This window comes from Leptodactylus fuscus, chromosome 1 (genome assembly GCF_031893055.1).
Source record: "Leptodactylus fuscus isolate aLepFus1 chromosome 1, aLepFus1.hap2, whole genome shotgun sequence".
Classification (NCBI taxonomy): domain Eukaryota; kingdom Metazoa; phylum Chordata; class Amphibia; order Anura; family Leptodactylidae; genus Leptodactylus; species Leptodactylus fuscus.
The window spans coordinates 250,914,610-250,938,267 of NC_134265.1; the positions used below are offsets into that span (position 1 = coordinate 250,914,610).

At 41.6% G+C, this 23,658-nt stretch overlaps 1 protein-coding gene across 2 annotated transcripts in view; it reads left to right on the forward strand.

Moving 5' to 3' along the window:
- Window positions 1–23,658, forward strand: part of RAP1GDS1 (Rap1 GTPase-GDP dissociation stimulator 1) — a 95,218-nt gene that overhangs the window by 23,661 nt on the left and 47,899 nt on the right. For both annotated transcript variants that reach the window (XM_075285635.1, XM_075285644.1), the window contains exons 2-4: window positions 8,194–8,301; window positions 18,206–18,328; window positions 19,782–19,907. In XM_075285635.1, the coding sequence (XP_075141736.1) occupies window positions 8,194–8,301; window positions 18,206–18,328; window positions 19,782–19,907 (357 nt within the window). The remainder of the gene's footprint in view (window positions 1–8,193; window positions 8,302–18,205; window positions 18,329–19,781; window positions 19,908–23,658) is intronic.

Here is a 23,658-nt window from a genome sequence, read left to right on the forward strand (position 1 = left end):
ATCCAGGATCCAGGAACTGATTAAAAGCTACAGGAAGCGACTAGAGGCTGTTATCTGTGCAAAAGGAGGATCTACTAAATATTAATGTCACTTTTCTGTTGAGGTGCCCATACTTTTGCACCAGTCAAATTTTGGTTTAATGCATATTGCACATTTTCTGTTAGTACAATAAACCTCATTTCAATCCTGAAATATTACTGTGTCCATCAGTTATTAGATATATAAAACTGAAATGGCTGCTGCAAACACCAAAATATTTAGAACTAAAAATGATTAAGATTAATAGGGGTGCCCAAACTTTTTCATAGGACTGTACTCGCGTCTTTACAGTAATTCGGCAATATTATAGCTACAGACCCGGCATACATACACCAGGATGGGTTCCGGGCCTGCAGCATCCTGGCAGGAGCGCGGCTATGCTGTTCATTTCAAACTGCAGAAGTTCTTACGGTATTTCTGCTAGCAGGCCCAGAATGCAGATCCCCCTCCCCCCCCCCCCCCACACTGCTCTATCACATGTGGGGTTACGTGTCCACATAACCTCAGGTCCGCAAACGGCGTGTGTCTGCGTTCCAGGCCTGCTAGCAGAAGTACCGTAAGTACTTTTGCAGTTTGAAATGAACAGCATCGCCACGCTCCTGCGGGCCCGGCATCCGCCCCAGTGTCTGGATGCGGAGTCTGTAGCTATAATGGCGCCACTGTGCTCCAGAGCGGTCGCCATAGCAACCGGCACCTACGTTGTAACTCTTACAGCGGTAATGTCGGAGCTCATCTTACAGTGGCAATGCCTTCCACGGGTGGAACTTGAGGCCTCCGATGGGAACCGGTGCGGAGAGGCGGCAGGCGCCGCCATGCCCCTGGAGGGAGCGGGTGTGACCGCTCTCTCAAGGGCCGACCTGAAGCGCTGAGGGAGATCCCCTGGGGCCGGCAGGAGCGCAGAGGGCGGACCTGAAGGAAGACCTCGGCCGCCGGACCTGAAGGGGAACTGTGACCGGCACTGGCAGAAACACTGAGGGGAATCCCTGGCAGTCGGGGATTCCCCTCAGCGTTCCTGCCGGCAGCCGGTTGCAGTTCCCCTTCAGGTCTGGCCGGCTGAGGTTCCCCTTCAGGTCTGGCCGGCTGAGGTTCTCCTTCAGGTCAGCCCCTCAGCGCTCCTGCTGGGGATTCCCCTCAGCGCTTCTATAAAGGCTCCCCTGCCTGCAAGTGCCTTTCTTTTGCAGGCTGGTCTATGCAATAGTGCATGCATTGCAATAGTGATCAGACCCCCGGGGTTCAAGAACCCTAGGGGGGGTCTAATAAATGGGGAAAAAAACACCGTAGCTGGAAAAAAAAAGTTGTCTAACTGCCCCTTCCCTGAGACTGGGTTTTTTCCCCCCACTTGGAATTCACCCTATATTCAACCTGGCTGCAGTCAGGCTATCTGCAGTGCTCCTGTTCCATCGGGAAGGGGTTAATAGGAGCACTGCAGATAAACTATATTCAGCCAGACTGAATTCCAAGTGGGCGAAAAACCCCAGTCCTCAATCTCAGGGAAGGGGCAGACAGACAACCAAAACACCCCCTCCCCTTCCCCAGCAACTACTGCACCCAAAAACTCCGGCCATTTTAATTTTTGAAATTTTCCAGTAGCTGCTTTATTTCCCCCCCTCGACTCATACTCTAAATAGGTTTTCCCAGTTTTTTGTGGTAAAATTAGGGGCCTCTGCTTACATCACCTCACTGACATCTGTACAGTCTCCCCCTCTCCTTCTGTCTCTCCCCCTTCCCCCATAGATTGTAAGCCCTCGCGGGCAGGGCCCTCTGTACCAGTCGGTCATTGTTAGTATTATATCTACCTGTATATTTTGTGTATTGTATGTAAACCCCCAAATGTAAGAGCTTGTTCACACGTGGGCAAAGGGGCGGATTTTGACAGCGGATTTCGCTTCAAAATCCGCCCCTTTACAATGGTGGTCTATGCAGACCGCCAGGCTCCTTTTTTCCACTAGCAGCGGGCTGCTGCTAGCGGAGAAAAGAAGCGACATGTCCTATCTTCAGGCGGAAACCGCGGCGTGCTGGGCCGCGGCTTCTGCCTAGCGGCAGCACCCTCCTGTGTCGGCTCATTCATTTGAGCCGACATAGGCGGGGAAAGCCGCGACCGTGATGGCTCGCCGTGTCTCTCTCTGTGTCAAAACCCGTGCAGGAGATGCACATGTTAACTAACCCTAAAGCACCATGGAATTAATGGTGCTATATAAATAAACAAGAATAATAATAGTCTTATACTCCAGTATATACGGTACATAAACATGCCACATTCATTTCTCATTGTCTTTTGGTGCGTTAATTCTTTTTTCACAAAATGTCGGTTCCATAATTCGGCACATTCTACATTTATGTATTCTTCATTGCTTCATTGCTTGAGGCACAAATATTGCTTGCCAAATCGCACATAATGTCTAAACTGAACTGACATCATTCTGATGTGAAAGATAACATTTTTGATATTATCAGTATATTTAGTGTCCTTTACTTTTCTATCACTGTATTGTTTGCATTTATGAGCACCTTTTGTTTTGTGCGCTCACGTTCCCAGTCAACCTGAGTCTACAAGCCTTACTGTGGTTCATACCGTTTAGGTAAGATTCATCTGAACCCACTTTGTTTGGTCTTGTCTGATCTTTAGCCTCATGTACTTATTGCTGGTAACAAGTTCAGGAGGGGACAAAATTTCTTTTTTGAAAATAATTAAAAAAATAAAATAAAAATCACAGGTTATAGAAACTTGAAGTTTTCAGAACAGGATGTTTATTTATTTATTTTTTTCATCTGATGGGGCTTTACGCGCTCTCCCATTGAAGTGAATGGGAAGTGTTTAGAAGCGCTCGCGTGTACGGCTCGGAATGAGCCGAGCGCTTACGCCATGTGAAGGGGCCCTAACAGCGTTCCAGTTTTTGAGTTGCTTTCCCCATTATCATTGGATGAATCAAGTTGTTTGTGGACAGATAGTAGGACCTACACTATGTTCCCTTTTTCATATCAGCATGGGGGTGGTGAAACTTTTTTTCCTTTCTAGAACATACGGTAATCATTTTTGTTCTTTCATCTTTTCCATGCTGACTGTGGAGACTAATAGAATTTGTCAGATTTGTAACATAATTTAGCGTGGTCAGTAACATTATTTAGCCTGGACAAAATAAAGTAGAATGGCATTCTGTCCGTTCTTGTCTACATTTCAGAACTTTTGCCTTTTTTTTTTTTTTTTTTTTTTTATGTTGCTGACGTTTTGAATTCACTCGAACTGCCTTTTCAAAAGCGGCTTGAGATCACTTGAGGAAAGTATTGTGCTTGGAGGCCTCGCTTTTCTTACTCAGTCTATGGACTAGAATATTAAGTAGGCAAAAATGAGCAACAAAGAACAACTATACATTCTGCAGAAGAGTTAAGAGCAAGGTGCGCTTTTCTTATGGTGTAGTTGCATGGTAATTTCTGGCAGTCTTGACGTTCATAGTTCTTGCACACGTACATATAATATAGAGTCTCCACAGGTTGTCTTGTGTCTTGTCTGCCCTATTATCCCCGTATTCCTTTCGATCTAGGGAGCGTATGTCATGATATGCAATTCCCTTATGTACCAGTGCCAGCTCACTAAAGGTAAATTTGCTGTTTAATTCTCTGAAGAACCATTGTTCCTGCATGGCTGGCAGCTCCAGTGCCTGTTTTTTTTTTTAATTTTTTCTAATAAAGAGATTGATATTGATTTATTCACAAACAAAATATCTACAATGTAAATCTGATATGGTTTAATATGTTAGGGGGATTTCTGAACTGGGCAACAAATTGCCTAAAAGAAACGAATACAATAACTTAGAGCTTTATTTACCCATCATTTTCTGTTTGTTTTGTTCTCCCTACTAGTCTCTGTTCATTTGGCTAGACTGGCAGCCAAACAATAGTCTGTGTGGTCTTGTTCTTGAGTTTAAGGTATATAGTTATGTCACCACTGCAGCCAGGTCTGGAGTGGTATTGAAATAACTACGTTCAGATCTGTGCCGCAGCCATGTGTCTGCTGAAAATTGCCAGAGGAAACCATTCTGCATCGAGGGCTTTTTTTCCTCTGCCGATGTGTTTAAAAATGATGGACCCCTTTATAGTTAATGGGGTCTTCTGGGAGAGCCATGTAAATACGGTTTTAGTGACAGACCCAAACAATGGAGAAGCCACGCTAGTGTGAACCTAGTATTAGTACTCATTTTATTATTTTATTTCATTACCCACCTTCTGCAATCTTTTGCCTGGTTCAGAAACCCCCCAGTTTTCCTTGTGTAAGTACATATTTGTTAAATAATTTTCCCCAGTTTTAAAAATGGACAAGGTTTAGTGGTATTTGAAAAAGCTTCAAAGGTACTTTTACAGGTTTGCAACGTGCAACAGTATGAGAACTCCATTATTTCATATCAGAAAGACTAGACATGAATTCTCTCTGCAGGTCGCTAATAGTAAGATCAGACAACTATCCCATTCCTCCATCTTCTAGGATAGCAGTTAGCAGACCCCGACACTGATAAAGTACACCCGAAATACTACTCCATGCACTTAAAGGGTTTGGCCACTTTCAGACCAATATTGACAAACAAATGTACAATAAAAAGATATACAATTTTCCAATATACTTTCTGTATCAATTCCTCACGGTTTTCTATCTCTCTGCTTGCTGTCCTTCATTCTGTTACTTCTAGAGGATAAAACTCCGACCATGGTCATGTGATTTACGGTCCATGGTCATGTGATGTATAGTCCATGGTCATGTGATTTACGGTCCATGGTCATGTGATGAGCACACAGGTGCACAGCTGATTACCAGGCAGATGTCTGATTACTGTGCTGTGACTATACCGAGCAGCACCTGTATGCTAATCACATGACCATGGACCGTAAATCACATGACCATGGTCGGAGTTTTATCCTCTAGAAGTAACAGAATGAAGGACAGCAAGCAGAAATCTAGAGAACCGTGAGGAATTGATACAGAAAGTATATTGGATAATTGTATATATTTTTATTGTACATTTGTTTGTCAATATTGGTCTGAAAGTGGCCAACCCCTTTAAGTCCTTTGAAGTGGCTGATTTTTGACCACTCCTCACTACAATATTTTTTGTCATTCTAAGCTACAGCTACATTGCGACTTGTTAGAAATGGAAGCCTTGATGCAGATGTGAACAGAGCCTATCATTTTCTTGTTGTTTGGGCTGGTAGAGATATATAGTAAGGTTGCCAGCAATGCTCCCAGTGGGTTCACTGATCCCAATCCACAAGCATTCTCATTGGTGCTCTTATGACCGCGTATAACCTTTGCCTACAGAGACCCTGCTTGTGTGTTCAAATCTTTGGGGTATATATTAAAGTTAATAACTACGTCCATATTTCCGCATTTACTCTTGACATTGTCATGTAATGAGGGCATTGTTTTGTAAGCTGAAATAGAAATGTTATATATCTGAACAGTCACTGCATAGAAATATGGATGCTGAATAAACTGGGAAGGTTTGATCGTGGTGCCTCAGATGTTTTGCTTAGTACTTTATTATACAATACTTCTGGTAGCAAACTACAGTACAATGAGGTCCTCTTTAGGTCCCTGCAGACAGTTTGTTGTGTCTCCTCTGTGTATTAGTGTAACAATAATAATAAGAATACCATACATAATATGTATGGGTTCACCGATGTTCTCTATAGCAAGTCTGCACCATCGCCATAAAAATAAGAGCCACTATATAAATGTCATAAAGAATAACTAATACTAGTTACATCCCCAAAGAACATGGTTATTCATTGCTCAAATGGTTTTCGCCATATTCATAAGTTTATGATTTAGTATGATAATATTCATTATATTATGTGGTTAGGCACTGGGGCGCATTGTATAGTGAGGGGACCATTGGGGAATATTATATTGTGTGTGGGGAAGCACTATATTATGTGGTGGGGTGTCTACTGGGGAGCATTATATTATGTGGTGCGGGTGTCTACTGGGGAGCATTATATAGTTTCAAAATTTTTCAGTATGAGTTACTGGCTCCTATGTATTTTTTCAAATCTGGAACACTGCTGGAATTTGCCTTCATTGGTTTTACCATGTATGGTGAGTTTACCCTTTGTTCATATCGGCGTTCAGTATTCCATTCGGGGAGTCCGCATGGGGACCCCCGAACGGAATACCGAACACATCTGGAAGTGGTGTGCAGTAAAAGCACACGGACCCCATAGATTATAATGGGGTCCATGTGCTGCCCACGTGCTGCCCGCACGAATCATGCAGATGGGAAAGTAGATTGTGACCTACTTTCCTGTCTGCATGTCCCTGTGGAGATCTGGCGGCAAGCACACGGATCCCATTATAGTCTGAGGTCTGTGTGCTTTCAATGGCACACCGCTTGCAGTTGCGTTCGGTATTCCTTTCGGGGGGTCCTCCTGCGGACTTTCCCGAACAGAATCCAAACACAGATGTGAACGAGGCCTTAGACCCTTATTGAAGTGATTGGTTATTACTCCTTTTTTGTTGGCTATGTACATATGACATTGTTCTGACATCAACTTAACCCACTTTGTAAGAGTCCAGATGAGATACGTAATCCCATCTGCACATGGTCAGGCTGTCTCCAAAATGACTTAAAACATATTCATAAACTTATCATTAACAATTCAATAATAAGAACACTGAATCACTTTGAACCTTCTCTAAAAGTAGTAGCAAGATCTGCTGCAGTTCTGTGCAGCAGAGACATTATAAATTGTCAGTAGAGGGTTCCATACTGTATGTAAAAGCTAGTGCAAAGGAGAAAGGGGAAACCATAGCCACAATCCCCCACCAGTTGTCCAGTTGTTGCACTACTTCTTTGCACATCTTTTTGTGTTTTCACCCATACAGCAGCACACAGTGTTTCCAATGTAACAGTAAACGGGTAGGATGACTAGAATTGGAGGAGGCCCCAATGTAGGATCTGAACCACCTTCCATGTGCTATTTATAATATTGGTGCAAGAATGTTTTGGAGTGACAAACAAGCCAATCTTTGGGGTGCTAAGACAAAATGGACTGCTTTCTCAAGAGGGTAATCATATCTTACCTGAAATGTTAATGTCTTAAGGTTCCAATAGACACAAACTGCATTTATTAAGATCACAAGCTGATTGAACAGGAAAACATGATGTGCATTTTCCTATTGTCTGCCATCGTATCTAATCTATTTTGCATTAATCTGATGGATGACTTTGACGCCCGAGTGCTTGAGCCCTTGAGGTCTTCTAACAACCATGTTTTAGCAATCTGATTTCTCTGTAAATGAACAATCGCCTCTTATCTTCAGAATCCACAGTGTTAGGGAAAGGTTGTTCTGAATGAACAAATACAATTCACACTCCTAAATGTGTTTACTTACAGATAAAAGCCTTCTACCCAGATAATCTACATCCTCATTCTACATCCTCATCCTCATTTCATCTTTCCCATTTCTTCATAGATTCCCTTACATGTGTACTGTGAAAGTAATAGTGCCAGGCAGGATTGTAGATGGATTCACTCCAGGTGTATTACTGGAATGTACCACCATGCTAAAACCGTATGTGGCTCGGCAGTAAAGAGAACTACTGAGATGTGTATTCGTACTTGCCTTTGTTCTTGGATGCAAAGTGAATTCCCCGCAGTGCCGATTGAACTGCCCATAGCTTGCTGATGAGATGAAAAATTTAAAGAGTTGTCTCAGATTTTATAAACGGGGATTGTGGTACAATGAAAAAGATAACTATTACACTTATTTTTTTGGGGTCAAATCTAACATTTATTATGAATTCTTATTTAGTTGTCATCTTTGAGGGCACCCACAACTGGGTTGGGTAAAGGTGGCCGACTATCTTATTTGTTTGAGGTAGTCCTGACTCTCTCCTCATTTCATATGTCAGGAAAGTTTCATTTCAGTGTGGTCAATTGTTTATTTTGCTGTGTGTCAATACAAAGGCTTTGGAAATAGCCAAGTCCCATGACTGGTTACATGACTGACTGGCAATGGGTATGAGGGTCGAGTAGTCATTTTATCTGTGTTATACAGGAATCTTGATCATGTGATTTACACCCTTGTATATAATGACTGGATATCACTGTATACACTTTAAGTTATTGCGCTGAATTCTTACTATTTTAATGCTTATATTGCAGATAATTTAAGTGACACCTTGGAGAAATTGAAGCTAACTGGATCTGACTGTGCTTCTGACAAGTTAGATGGATGTTTGGATTGTCTGCTCCAGGCACTTGGTCAAAACAGTAAGTTCCCGAATCGTCTTCCTACTAATTACATGGTTGCAAATGTGATAAAATTGATTTGTCTGTGATCCTCTGCAAATATACCTGATAGAAGCCGGGTACTTGTGGCTTGCCGAAGAGATGGAAATCTTCAGGCTAGAATAGTTTATGAAATAATATGTAATAAATCATATTTGCGGAGACTGACTTTAGTAAGTCTGGTTTATGTTGAAGCCGTACAGTAGAGACGTCCAGGCGGATCAGTTACATGTTCACTATTTCAGTCATTTCATGTAATTGTGTAAAAATAATAAATGATCTGTTCTGTTCCACTAGAGAAGGCACTATACACTCACCGGCCACTTTATTAGGTACACCTGTCCAACTGCTCGTTAACACTTAATTTCTAATCAGCCAATCACATGGCGGCAACTCAGTGCATTTAGGCATGTAGACATGGTCAAGACAATCTCCTGCAGTTCAAACCGAGCATCAGTATGGGGAAGAAAGGTGATTTGAGTGCCTTTGAACGTGGCATGGTTGTTGGTGCCAGAAGGGCTGGTCTGAGTATTTCAGAAACTGCTGATCTACTGGGATTTTCACGCACAACCATCTCTAGGGTTTACAGAGAATGGTCCGAAAAAGAAAAAACATCCAGTGAGCGGCAGTTCTGTGGGCGGAAATGCGTTGTTGATGCCAGAGGTCAGAGGAGAATGGCCAGACTGGTTCGAGCTGATAGAAAGGCAACAGTGACTCAAATAGCCACCCGTTACAACCAAGGTAGCCAGAAGAGCATCTCTGAACGCACAGTACGTCGAACTTTGAGGCAGATGGGCTACAGCAGCAGAAGACCACACCGGGTGCCACTCCTTTCAGCTAAGAACAGGAAACTGAGGCTACAATTTGCACAAGCTCATCGAAATTGGACAATTGAAGATTGGAAAAACGTTGCCTGGTCTGATGAGTCTCGATTTCTGCTGCGACATTCGGATGGTAGGGTCAGAATTTGGCGTCAACAACATGAAAGCATGGATCCATCCTGCCTTGTATCAACGGTTCAGGCTGGTGGTGGTGGTGTCATGGTGTGGGGAATATTTTCTTGGCACTCTTTGGGCCCCTTGGTACCAATTGAGCATCGTTGCAACGCCAAAGCCTACCTGAGTATTGTTGCTGACCATGTCCATCCCTTTATGACCACAATGTACCCAATATCTGATGGCTACTTTCAGCAGGATAATGCGCCATGTCATAAAGCTGGAATCATCTCAGACTGGTTTCTTGAACATGACAATGAGTTCACTGTACTCCAATGGCCTCCACAGTCACCAGATCTCAATCCAATAGAGCATCTTTGGGATGTGGTGGAACGGGAGATTCGCATCATGGATGTGCAGCCGACAAATCTGCGGCAACTGTGTGATGCCATCATGTCAATATGGACCAAATTCTCTGAGGAATGCTTCCAGCACCTTGTTGAATCTATGCCACGAAGAATTGAGGCAGTTCTGAAGGCAAAAGGGGGTCCAACCCGTTACTAGCATGGTGTACCTAATAAAGTGGCCAGTGAGTGTAGTCTCCTTTTAGGTTTTGTTTACACTTGGTGCTACGAAAAAGATCTGTAGCACAAATTTGTATGACTGTAGCTTGGCCTTTTCTTCTGAATGGTGTGTTAGGGTGCATTCACACTTGGCAATATCAGTCTGATCAGACCAATATCATTTTTAAATGAGTATGTTGAGGTGGGCATATACAGTAGATGTTTTACAGCCAAACTCTGCAATTTCATTAAGTTTGGCAGACCATCTAATGGGTTTGGGGGTGTCTTCAGTTACCCTCAATAGAAGAAATGGGAGGAATGATATTTGTACATGTTGAATTTCAGCACCCCCATTCCCTGTTTGACACTTATTCCCCACTTGGTACTCAGAACATGCATGTAAAGCCTAGTATGGTAACTATGGTAACCTACAGTAGGATACTGGGTAAAAATTATGCAAATCTATTCTCCAGGTTGTAATTAGGAGAACACTGCACTCTGTATGCTGCACTCTAGGGGCAGCCTCCTTAACATCATGCATGACTCAGTTAAAAAGTCTTTTTAATCATGATGTGGATTTAATTGCCAAATTAGTATTTCTATTCCAAAAGGAACAGATTCCCAGCTATGGACAGCGCTGTTTCAGTATTTTGGACCTACTCAGCATAGCGCAGGGGTACTGATTTGGCAGAGTGAGAGACTATAGACCAGGGTCAGGGGTAATCAATTTTTTTACCCAGAATCCCTAGCGGAGCAGGAATGACTTGTAAGTCTCCATACTGCCTATGTAGGCACACACTCTCCCTGATGTGTATGATTATCCCCTGACCCTGGTCTACAGTAGGATAGAATAGCATATTATGATAGAATAGTCTTGTATGCGATTCTCTGTCCAGGTAGGAAACCAATGACATTGTGTTGGATGGGGGAAAGGCCTTCTGCTATATCCTTTAAAAGTGTCATTGCTCATAAAGGAAATATTGGCCAAAGTAATAGGTTTCTAAGGATTTAAGGAAGATCACATGACTCTACCAACTTGCCCAATACATTCTTCTATTTTAACTTAAAACTTTGATGCTGGAGGAATCCAGCTTTCCTAGAGTTGGTACTATACTTTGGTGTACCTTCCTGCTTTCAACTATATTAAACTATATTGGTAGTGCTATGTTATTCTTTATCCCTTTCCCATCATCCACTGTACTGTTACTGTGGATGCCGGGTCTTTAAAGACAGTGGTCTCTCTGCTGCAGAGCGGTTGTAGCTATCGGGTCTCCATTGTAATGTGCAGTGGAGACCTGGAGCTAATGCCTGTGATCATAGTGAACACTAGGGCATTGCACTACACTTCTGAGACGAAACGGTGGCCTCGGGTAAAGGACTCGTGATGTCACAGGTAGTGACATTGCATGCCATTGCTGATTGGCCTCAGTGGTCATGTGACCGCTAAGGCCAATCAGTGGCTTTAGCGGACCTCTGGAAGAGACCCATTCAGCAGTAGAACAGGGCTGCGCCAGAAGAACACCGAAGCATCGGGTACAGGCGAGTTTGATTTTTTTTTATTTTTTTTCCCGGCTGATTTAAAAGTTAAAAGGGTTGTCCTAGTCATATGGCTCTGTGAACGGAAAATCACAAAAGTTATGGCGACTGGAAGGCGGGAAGTCAAAAACGAAAATTGAAAAATGCCTACTATGAGAAGGGAGTTAAAGGGAGTTTGTCATCAGAATACAACATATCAACCCTGACCCACAAAGAGATAATTTAAAGTCACTCTTTTTCCTTTGGAGTTTACATTATTGATATATTACGGTTTTTGTCTACATGCAATTAGGCTCTCTGTGGCAACGGGGTGTTGTCGCTTACCTCTTTGGAGCAGTGACAGTGCCCTCATTGCGCCCAAATCTCATTTGCATCTGGATTCTGGTGATGAGCTCCCCTTAAACCAATTGTTTTTCTCTTCACTACATGCATAGTGAGGTAGTAGGATTGGATTGACATATCTTATCTGTCCTGATTTAAAATTAGGAAAAACTGACCATAGTCCTGGGATAGCAGTCAGCCAAACTCAACAGTGATCTTCAAGCTGAAACCAAAAATGTTTGTATCATATGAAAAAAATGCTACAAGTAAGAGCCACAATTTTTAATTTGGTTTTTAGAAATATGTTGGTGTAGACCCACAGGCTGGGGCAGGGTTGAGGAAAAGAATTATTCATGGAAAGTTCAGGAAGACAACGACTTGCCCCAGTTTACGACTGTATCTAGCATATCTTCATACCCTCCAGAAAAAATTCTTAGAACAATTTTTTCAACTCCTTTTTCGAAGCTGCCTGTTTATAAATTGCTGACTTCAGGTGTTTTACCTTATTGTATGACATACTGCTCATACATTAGTCATTTCTTTCCAAAAACACAAAACCACAAACGTCTCAGACTTGCTTACTAAGACCACAAGTAAAGCCAGAATAATAACTGAGACTGGTTTTGACTCCAGCACTTCTGCCACATCATTACTCTAGTCTGTACAGCTTTAGTCATCCCATTCTTAGATAAAAATGTGTCAGAGTGGTACCGTCACCAGTAAGAGAATTTATTTCAACTCATTTTGTTACACTGTATGTGAAAATCAAATGTAAACTAAACTATTGCATTTTAAATGAATGCTGTGTGTGTGTGTATATATATATATATATATATATATATATATATATATCTATATCAAACCATGTACTGTCCATTCATAGTTTTTCGTTTTCCACAATCCCATGTACTGAGAACCACACTTTTTTTTTCAGTGTTGTGGCCTACAGAACAAATCCACAAACACAGTGCTGTGGCCCAGTACGGGGCCATGGTTCATTTGGTACTAGGCCGCAGGTTCCTCAGGCGGCCTCCCCTGAGCTCCGAAATGTACAATTATTTGTAGAGCAGTGATCAGGAGGGTGGGATCCTCTCCTGCACCCAGCCTGTGCACATCTTCTATTTTCTTCCCAATGGTACTGTAGAATACAGAGTCAAAGTTCCAGGAGGAAAGTACAAGATGTGAAAGGGGAGGTCCTGCCCAAAACCTTGACGCCTATTCTATGTTTCCAGTGGGAAGAAAATAGAAGATGTGTACAGGTTGTGTGTAAGAAGTGGCTCCGCCAACCACTTTACTGCTCTGGAAGTACACTATAACTATACTGAACAACAGAGTATGGAATGGTATATTGGGGAGAATGACTATTACCTATGGGGGGGGGATGCTTTTAGCTCATTATTACAGTAATAGTGCCACCCTCGCAGGTAACAGCATTACTTATGTGGTGGGGGTGGGGGGGGAGACTTTACCTGTTGGGGGCAGTATTAGACCTCTATTACTGTAATAGTGCCCCCCACAGGTAATAGCATTACTTATTTGGGGGGTGGGAACTATTACCTGTGTGTGTGTGTGTGTGTGTGGGGGTGCTATTAGAACACTATTACAGAAATAGTGCCCCCATACAAGTAACAGCACTACTTATGTGGGAGGGCTATTATCTGTGGGGGGCACTATTAGGCCACTGTTACTGTAAAAGGAGGAGGGACACAATTACATGTGGGGTGACCTTGCAAACCAAATACCAACCCAACCCCCAACCAGCACCACCCTTGAACCCGTTCCCCCCCCCCCCTTCCTTGCTGGGCCACAGAAAACTTGTTTTCACTGAAACTGGACCTTGGTGTAAAAAATGTTGGGGACCGCTGGCCTAGAGGGAAGAGTAATAGTACAGGTAGCCATAGGCAGGTCATTTAAATCTTCCAGTATCCTGCACATCAGTAGATTAGATCTAGTTTATACTTTTGCCGCTGTGCATAGTTTATCATGACTACATTTTTGTCTCTGACTACCTTTCTTTCCATTGACAATAATAGCGGATGGAATAACACTCGTTCTGCTGCCTTGTTTATTAATCTTCCACATTATTTTAGTGAGGACACTTTATTTAATAAGTCTGAGCGAGTTGCTGTTTCTCGCGTGTATCTGGATTTTATCATGGCAGATTACTGAAGGTAACAAACTGCACTTGTTACTTCACATTGTACCAGGTCTTAGTGTTGTTTTTTTTTTCTAAGTTCAGAATCGGGGTGGAATCTGCAGCTAATTTTAAGGCAGAATCTTTTTTAGAATAAGCTCCAGATTCTGCAGTGTGAACAGGCCTTTAATTTGCCAGTTCAGTGTAAAAATTAATTCTGATAAAAATTGAGCCGTTGCTACAACCATCAGAGCACTTAGAACAGTTTAGTGAGTACCACCTGTATGCGTGGTCAGATGTTGTGTTGACTTTGTAGTTCTTAAAGGGAGTCTTAACAGGTCCAAAATTTCTTCCAAACCAATAATCGTGGCATGTAGGTGACTTTCATAGCAGCAGTAACCTACCTTCGTAGCTACAAAGCAATGAAGTGATGCAGAGCAAATGTTTTTTGGGCTATGAATTGAAATCAGCTTGCAAGAGCAAGAGGGCTGGAGCCTGAGTTTACAGATTTGCCTACAGACAACTGCAGCTATCCAACTCTCCTAGAATTGTCACCGAGCACTGCCCCTTAGCTATAAATGAAATTGTAACCCTCTGTCATGACTGTCTGTCTGTAGGTAACTCAGATGATTTTGTATATTGGTAAATAGATTATGGTCTCTGCATTGCTTAATCTTTGTTTCCACCACTGTCTTTCTGTTTCTATGGCACCCTAGTTGGTTTGGAAGAATTTTGGATCTGTTAAACAACTTAAAAAGGTTATCACCATCTCTGTAAATTGATGTGATGTTGCAAGTGTTAACATCTGCATCGGTAATGCAACAGATCCGTTCGGGGGAGTCTGCATGGGGACCCCCCTGAACGGACTACCGAACGCATTTGCAAGCAGTGTGCAGTGAAAGCACACGGACCCCATAGACTATCATGGGGTCCCTGTGCTTGCCACAAGATCTCCGCAGCGAGCAAGCAGACAGGAAAGTACTTCACAATCTACTTTTCTGTCTGCATGACTCGTGCGGAGATCTCACGGCAAGTACACGGACCGACCCCATTATAGTCTGTGGGGTCCGTGTACTTTCACTGCACACTGCTTGCAAATACGTTCAGGGGGTCCCCATTCGGACTCCCCGAACAGATTACCAAACACACATGTGAACTAAGGGTAACTTACATAGAGGTGAATTAGAGCTATAGAAACCGTGTTACACAGCTGTGCTACACTGTTTCTGTAACTCCACAGAACAGACTAGAGCAGTGCTGAATTAACATACGATTAATGGTGCATAATTGGGCAGGGGGTAGGTCTGCATCCTCTATTATGTATGGATGTTTGGTGCTGTAATGACATCTGTCAGAATTGCTTTATTTATGGACCCTCCAAAAGCTTTTCTTTCTAAGAATCAGTACAATCTTTGTGTGTATCTGTTGCCATTACATGGTCTCTGTGAGATTAAAGGGGTTGTGTCAACAGAAGAGGGAGAGCAACTCACCGACACATAGCAGTGGTCAATGAAGTCGTATCAAGAGTTTTCCCTCAGATAACAAATTATTTATTGAAATACTAAAGCCATGTCTCTTACCATCATGATACCTGGTCAACCTATCACATTCATATTTATATGACTTGAGCGTATATGGTCCAAAGGACCAGCAGGATGATTTGGTAAGCTTATTACATATCTTGGTATTTTCCATATATTCCCAGACACCTGTTTGCATTTCACGTGACAAGTTCAGAGTTGTGGAACTTGGTTAAAGGCAGTCTATCCCCTCCCCCAGCCACATTGAATCAACTGCTGCCATAGTGCTGTAAATGCTGTAATGAAAATTAAAACCATCCCTTTGTATTGGTAGAGCCCCAGGAATGGAGCTAAAAGCAGTTTTCTTGTTTACGCAAAAGAGGACCTCGGAGCACAGGGGGCATTTCTTCAATTGCTGAGCATCATCAGTAAAAGACGTCCATCTTGGATGTAGTATGTCCCTCTGAGAAGTGGAAGCTGGTTTTCCAACTGCTCTGGGAATTTCTGGGCATGCGCGGTACTCTTCAGTTCATCTGAGCATACTGCACATTTGCCACCTAGAAGTCTCGCCCTACACCCATTCTCCCACTCTCCCACTGAATGTTGTTAGTAAAGGAACAGAGACGATCAGGGAAGATGGTTTCACAATCATGTCTAAAAATATAATTCAATAAGGTTTTCGCCTCCGTTGAATTAATAGGGTATAATGGGTATACTGTAATAATGGGTATACTATATGCTGGGAGCCTTTCTTGCAAATACGGGCACAGACCATTTTAGAACCTTCAGAGTATTGCCTCTGACAGGAGGATTTAACATTAGCCAAATTTTAGTCGTTTGGTGGCATATGTAATCCATTGACTTCAATGCAGGACTCCTCTGTGTAGAAAAGCCTAGTCACTATTTCTGTTGAGTATTCTAAAATAAAAATGAACCTTATCAACAAAAGGATATTCTTGTTCAATTGATCTATAAAAGTCCTTCAAATTTAGTGTCAGATCCTAAAATCTAATAATTCTGTCTAACAGATTGCAAATCATATACATAAAAGCTTTTGTTATAAAATGCCCCTAGCCCTTGCACAATTAATATGCATATTGAGCTCAGTTTCTAAGCGGCTTAGTCTGTAACCCTCTAACGTGATCGCTCTCAAGTTTATGGATGGAAATTGGATTGGCCTTGAAAACACATGTATCAATATGAAATGTAATTGCATTGCCCAATTTAATAAACTCTTGGGGTGCACTATTACTAAAAGTGGAGCACCATTAAACAGTCTAATATACTGGTCACACCAAAGCTACAGTAAAGTTATTTTATTTAGTTTTTAAATGTAGGTGCTAAAGTTGCTCGTGACTTTTTTTTTTTTTTTTTTTTTTTTTTTTATATAGCTTGAAATACAATTTCAGAGGCATATATATAAATTGAAACAATCTGGTTGCCTGCAGCCACCACTAGGAGGAGTGTTGAGATTTACACATACTCTGTTCACACCAATTAGACACGGTTCACATCTACGTTCAGGCCATTCCGTTCCCCCTTTCTGCATTATAGTCTATGTGGTCCATGGTTTCCTGTGGTAACCGCTTTTCTATGCGGATTAGGTTTCCGTTCAAGGGGGTGGGGGTGTGAACCCCAAGTGGACTCCCTGAACGGAAACCCATGTGCAGATGTGAATTGGACCTTAGCCCACAATCTGGTGTAAACACTGCTGACAGTCACTCCACAGTGTATCATGTAAACCACCAGTAACTTCACAGTCTAGTGAGACCACTAGCGTTAGCTAGCGGAAAAAAGAAGCGAGCTGCCCTTTCTTCAGGCGGCAGCATCCTCCGGAGTTGGCCCATTCATTTGAGCCGACTCTGGAGGGAGAAACCGCCACAGTCGTGGCAGGCGGGTGTTGACCCGAGAGTGACGCGGCTCCCTGCGTCACTCTCTGTGCCAAAATCCGCCCCACTGTCCCCCATGTGAACGAGCCCTTAGACTGTATGGTGAGGTGATTTTTGGAGGAGGAATTTGAGGCAGTTTCCTGATCAAATTCCTGAGCCAAACAACTTCATGTGAACACAGCCTGACTGCTGCCACACAGTACTCCAGAACGCAGACATTTATTACTAATCGAGGACTGCACATGTACTTTCATTGCTTTTAATGGGATAGTACAGCATCCCAGGAAATAGCAGTAAATGCCTGTGTCCAAAAGTACCTCGCCGCATCATTTCTGTGTCATGGTTTGTGCTATATGACCTTAGTATAGGGGTCATCACCCTTACAATTATTGCACGGCTCTCCAAGTACTTCACCCTTAACTTTTTTTGTTTTCTAATTTAATTTGGCACGGTATACAAAAAAGGTTGCCTACCCCTCGTTCAGTGTGAATACTGCTGCTAATCACTGCACAGTGTGGCGCGTCAACTTTCACCAGTCACTGTACGGTCTAGTGTAACAATTGTCCACCACAACAGCTTCTGGTGCCAGAGCAGCTGATCTGTGAGGCGTCTGATACTGGTAACCTAGCCACAAGAAAAATATGCATTAAGGGCGGGAAAACTTCTTTAAGTCACTACTGTGGCTAGCGTTTGGTTGCAGCAGTCACATGTTGTATCAACACTCCATTGCTCGATCCAGGTGAGCACAGACTGTCAAGATACCCAAGAAGCATTGGCAGGGGATTGATAAGGGTATTATTGCATTTGTTAGTTCATAGCAATCTAAGCTGTCTGTAAAGAATAAATCATGAGTCTAGACAACCTCCTTTAAGAAAGTGCACCTGTATTATTGTAATGACACTGCAATCACCATCAGCATGCGTCTAGTCTTCTAGCATGAAGTGTCTTTTTAATCTAGCAGAATTTTGATGTTTTTTTTTTCTTTCAGATGTAGAGAGCAGTGAAAAAATTCTTCAGAGTGGGATTCTTCAAGTCTTTGCAAGTCTTTTGAATTCTCAATCTTCGTGCACAGCAAAAATAGCTCACATCATAGCCGAAATAGCAAAAAATGGTGAGGTTTTCCCAGAGAACTATAACTGCTGGAACATCTTCAGTTATTCTCCTCATTTGTCAGTATGTTTTTATTCATTTTCATTTCATTTTCTTATGTAGATATAGTTAATCTACTCTTTCATTTTAGTTTACCTTTAGTTTATACCATTGAAACATTATCATTTTATTCATCTGCCAACCAATCCCGTGTTTTGTTTTATCTACATTTTGCATTATGAAATCACCAACTTCTAGTGCCTCAGTCAGATTTTACTCTATGGTTTTTATGTCAAGGGTATTGTCATTGTACTTAGATGGTACATTATAAAGACAGAGAAAAATTCTAAACCTTTCCCTATAAAATAGTGGGTAGAAGTTGCCATCCCTTTTTACACCAGAAGTTAGAATTTTTGCTTCGTGACTGATTTTGCACCAAAATTGCAACGGTCAGCCTCTTTTATCCATCACGTGCCACTTTTCTGGAAGGTGATCGTACTGGGGGGTGGTGCCTTCTACAGTATGGAAGATTTTCGTGAATTTACACAAGAAAATAGCATACATTTTAGCTCAAGTCTATGCCAGCTCCTCTTAATAATTTTGGCATGTGTCCTCTCTGGCGCACAGGGGATCAGGACTGGTGTAGGATACGCCAGTCTTGAAAATTTCTCCCGTTGCCTTGCCCTCTCATTTCATATTTTATTACACGTAAGTGTAGTTTTAGAAAATGAATGATAAAAGATTACATTAATGACTTTATGAATGCAGCTACCTCCTGTAACTGTAGAAATGAGGGAGCTGAAGTTCAACTTATTCTTTGGTGGGAAGTTTAATGTTGTAAAGGTGCATAGAAAGTATATAAATCTGTACACCGCTCTACTCAAATCTCGGAGAAGAGCCAACCACGACAAACAGGTTATATTGTTTAGCTAAGTGCTTATGAGCCTTTGTTTCAGCAGTGGGTCAGAATATTGGCACCCACACCCTGTACGATCAAACCTTCTTACTTGTCTAATAGGGTATATAGACAGGGATTGATCAAATGGTTTTCAAATGTTGACAAAGTGACTACTCATAACATAAGCACTTATTCTGAATTTCACCCATCCATCCATTTTTGATCTTATGCACAAAAGTATCATAGCATATTTCATTGCATGCTATATCACGTGTTACATTACCATATGGCAGCACACAAAGGACTTCTATTGTTGTCCTGTAATGCTGACTGCAATAAGCACGCTGTAAAAGATTTCAGATTTATGATATAGAAACCTTGACACTTTATCATCTCAGATATGGTGTCATCCATTTCCTGATACATTCTTAAAATACAAGAAGAATAATTGGCAAGGTTTGCTAGGTTCCCACCCACGTTATGCATTCATGGAAGAAAAGTAGAATTGAGAATCTTTGAAGATTTAGGTTACTTCTTGTTAATGCAGTTAACAAATAGGCCTCATGTGTCATTTCAGAACAATTGCGCATCCCTTGTGTGGACGCAGGACTTATTCCTCCTTTGGTGCAGCTCCTAAATTGTAAAGATCAAGAGGTCTTGCTACAAACTGGTCGTGCCCTTGGAAATATTTGCTATGATAGCCGTAAGTATTTTAAGTCCGATTATTTATGCCAGTTTCACGTATAGCCATTTCGAATGCACCACAAGTTAGCTAGAGAATGAAATAAATGTGAAATAGATCACTGGAAGTGATCAACTATTACCTAGAGCCTTCATCTGATCAAGCTAAAAGGAGTCAATGAAGACAAAACAACTGATCCTAGTCTGGTTTGGATAACTTCTTTTCGTATCCTTATCAGACAATACTATTTTCCACATGACTGACAGCATATTTGGCAGAAAGTAATTGGTACAAATGTCTTGACATGTCAATCTCTGTCTGTCTTTTGCACATCTTGCTTCTAAGGTTTTATCAGACATGAAACAATTGAGCATGTGAAGTGCTTTTATTGTCAGATGTGTGTTGCATATAAACTAAGCAGACTATTCAATTCCTACCTGCCATATTTTACATATACACCAATAAAAGGACACAATAGTCTGTGCAGGCTCCAGTCCTTGAGTTTTAATGCAGCATGTATTTTGCATTACTGTACCTATGTTTTATTATGTGCGCCTAAAACTAATGGAAATTCTAAAGTGGCGAAGTTGTGATGGATTGATGGTATCTGTGACTTTATGTAGGTGATGCTATCATCTAACGCCCGCTGTGCTGCATGCTATCTAATCTGTTTGCTTCCACATGTATTCTCTGTGTATTTCTACTTCTAGCAGCTCCACCTCTAATGATGAGTCTCCTCTGTTCTGTTGCATGGACTTGGGTTTGTACCGCTTCTAATCTCTCTTTTCCCACTGAGACCAATATGTTAATTCACATAGCTGGATGTTCATCAGTCTCTTAGCTACAAGGCTGAAACAATAGTCTGTAGACGTGAATGTACCATTTTACCCGGCGGGATGCAGTTCAGCTTTTGTAACCGTTTCCCATGTTAGTACTGAGCTAAGAGGCAGGTGTACAAATACTATTTAGATGCAAAGTTCTGTGACTATTTTTCTTTGCCTTTTTTCCTTTTCAGGGTGCACTTCATCATTTCTTCTGCCTACGGCAAATTTGTCTGCGCATCACTCCTGTCTGTATTTTAGGTGATGGTTGCTAAATAATTCACCTATAGGCTTTTGCTCTTAGCTGCACTTTAAATGCTTCCAGATCCCGCACTGAGAATTCTGTTACCTAGGGTCCTCGAATAAATGAAGGGGGGTGATATTTTTTACATGGTTACTTTTTCACCAGTTACTTTCATCTGATGTGATTTTAGTAGTTATAGATGTAGTAAGAGCAGGGTGGAACAGTGCAGAACTGGTTTGTGATAATACCCAATGTTTTCTAATTTTCAGAAAAATAGTTCTGTACTTAAAAAGTCTATGGCATCATTATTTCTTATTACCTTCAGTCTAAACATGGCTGTATCTTATAGTCCAAAGTGACAGTAAGGCGCTGTATGTGTCAAATTTTCAGTGGTGGCTTATCTTCTTGGAGAACAAAAGATTGGGCATGGTAAGATCATGTCTGATCTGTTTTCCTCAGTGTCCTGTGTCAGTGGTTGCCGTGTCTTTCCTCTTCCCACTGGCCAATAGGTTCCTTGGCATGGACCTGGAGTCTGTCCATCTTCCAGGGAGCGCATGCAAGCCCTGTTTTTTTGTTTGTTTGGTCTGCTGTGCACCAGTCACTACACACTCCTAGTAAAATAAGGTATACAACCCCATGGAGAGGGTGCCTGAGCTATAAGGTACCTAGAATACAGCAAAGGTGAGGAGGTGTTACAACCGTGACCAATGCTGATCAGAGGCTATGATACTTGTACAGGTGACCTTGTCCGATTAAAACGCAGTTACCAGCGGACACTATAGACTGTAATGTGGTCTGTCAGTTTTATACTGAAACTGTCAGAGAGGAAAGTCCTCCTTGCAAGATTTTCCTCTCCACCAATTGTAAGCGGAATCTGTGGCAGAGTTCTCTGCGTAGACTCCAACGCAGATGTGAGCCTAGCCTTATATCGCATGACCATTGTGGAACAGATGTTGTGCTGTGTAAACATGGAAGGTTTCACAGTATTCTTACAAGTGCCATGGCCCTTTAAACAGCTGATCAGTGAGGGTGTTACACTCAGGACCCATGCTGATCTCTTTCTGATAATCTATCCTCAGAACAGGTTATCATTAAAAAAATCTGTTGGAAAACCCCTTCAAATGAATTTCTTAAGGCATTTGCCTTTCAACAATATTAGTTAGTGGGACCATTGATCTTGTAGCAGCTGACACTTTGTACAGACTTATTAAAGTAAAAAAACTATCCAACTTTCTGATACTTGAGGATAGTTATTTCAACAGATGGTCTAAGACCCCCTTTTTCATGACTGCGTGTGCATTCATTGTGGGGTCGAGTTTGCAATGGAATTGACTCAAATGACACTCAAAATGACATCTGCGTGTTATATCAGTACATTCCGTGACGCATTCATATGTATCAGGCTTCCAATCCTTTCATTTACGATGATGCACGTTATTATAGAGTTGGTCCCTTTCTGCTCCGTGTCATCGGAACAGAATAAATTGTAAGCCCCCCATAGATGTGAGCGCATAATAGTATGTACTCAGATGTCACTCCAAGTTTTCTCCGAGAGCATTCCGCTGTAAACTTGGCCCCACATCAGAACGCTTTTGAGAAGATTCACAAGTAGTTGGCAGGTGAGCTCTGTTACAATAGTTTGTGTTTTATTTCTGAGTTTGATATGGTTTCTTTCCAAGTTACTACAAGTCTCTTACAGCTAAAATCCATTCTTTTTATGATGGTAAAGCTATGCAATGCCACAATAAAATAATATATTAAATTATATATTCTTATACTTGATTTCCAACATTTATTGGAGATTTGTTAAGATTTACCAATCATTTTATAATACATACCCTCAGCTTGGTAAATTGATACAGGAGCCATTTTGTGTCTGTAGTGGAGTTGCTTACAGCAAAAGTTTAATACTTCATACTTTGGCTTTGTTCATCTAAAATCATCCATTGCTTCAGATTATCTTGTCATGTTAAAATTGCAGTTCAAAATGTAGGCATCATGTTATAGAGTAGAATGAGCTTAGCACATTGATATATAGTTTTTTGGGAAAAGTATCCATATAACTTATTTATTGATGTAAATTTTTGCTGATTCTGCTCCTAGGTATCCATAGGCTGTCCTACTCAGTGACTGACCACCTTCCCTGCATGCTGTGCACCCAGAAATAATGTTCAATCTCTGAGAGAGACCACCCCCTTGACTTCTAAGCCATTAATAAACAGAAATTTAGGCCAACAAAGTACAAGCTGTACTCACACTTTTCCCATATAGCTACATATAACTATACTCATCTACCGCTGCTGTCTCACTCTGCAAATGGGATTACATTTTTCTCAGTGGCAGGTTCACTTGTAATATTAAGTATGTAAAATCTGAATCTCTTGTGATAGTTCTTTGTGGACAAAACCCTTTCCACAGAATAGATGATGAATGTTGGATTGTTGTAGAACCCAAGATCACTAATAGAGGGATGCTAAGACCCCTATTGCTCCTCACAAACTTTGACCGACTGTACACCTTCTACTCTTCTATACATCTTTACGGTAGTTACTTAAGCACCCAGGTAACAGTTCTCGCCTACTCTGTGGATAGGTTTTCACTTTGACTAGTAATTCTAATAATAGAATGACACTTCCTATTCTGTAGGAAAAATCTTTGCAGCAGTTACCTCATTATCATCACAGGCAGAATTATAAATGACAGGTAC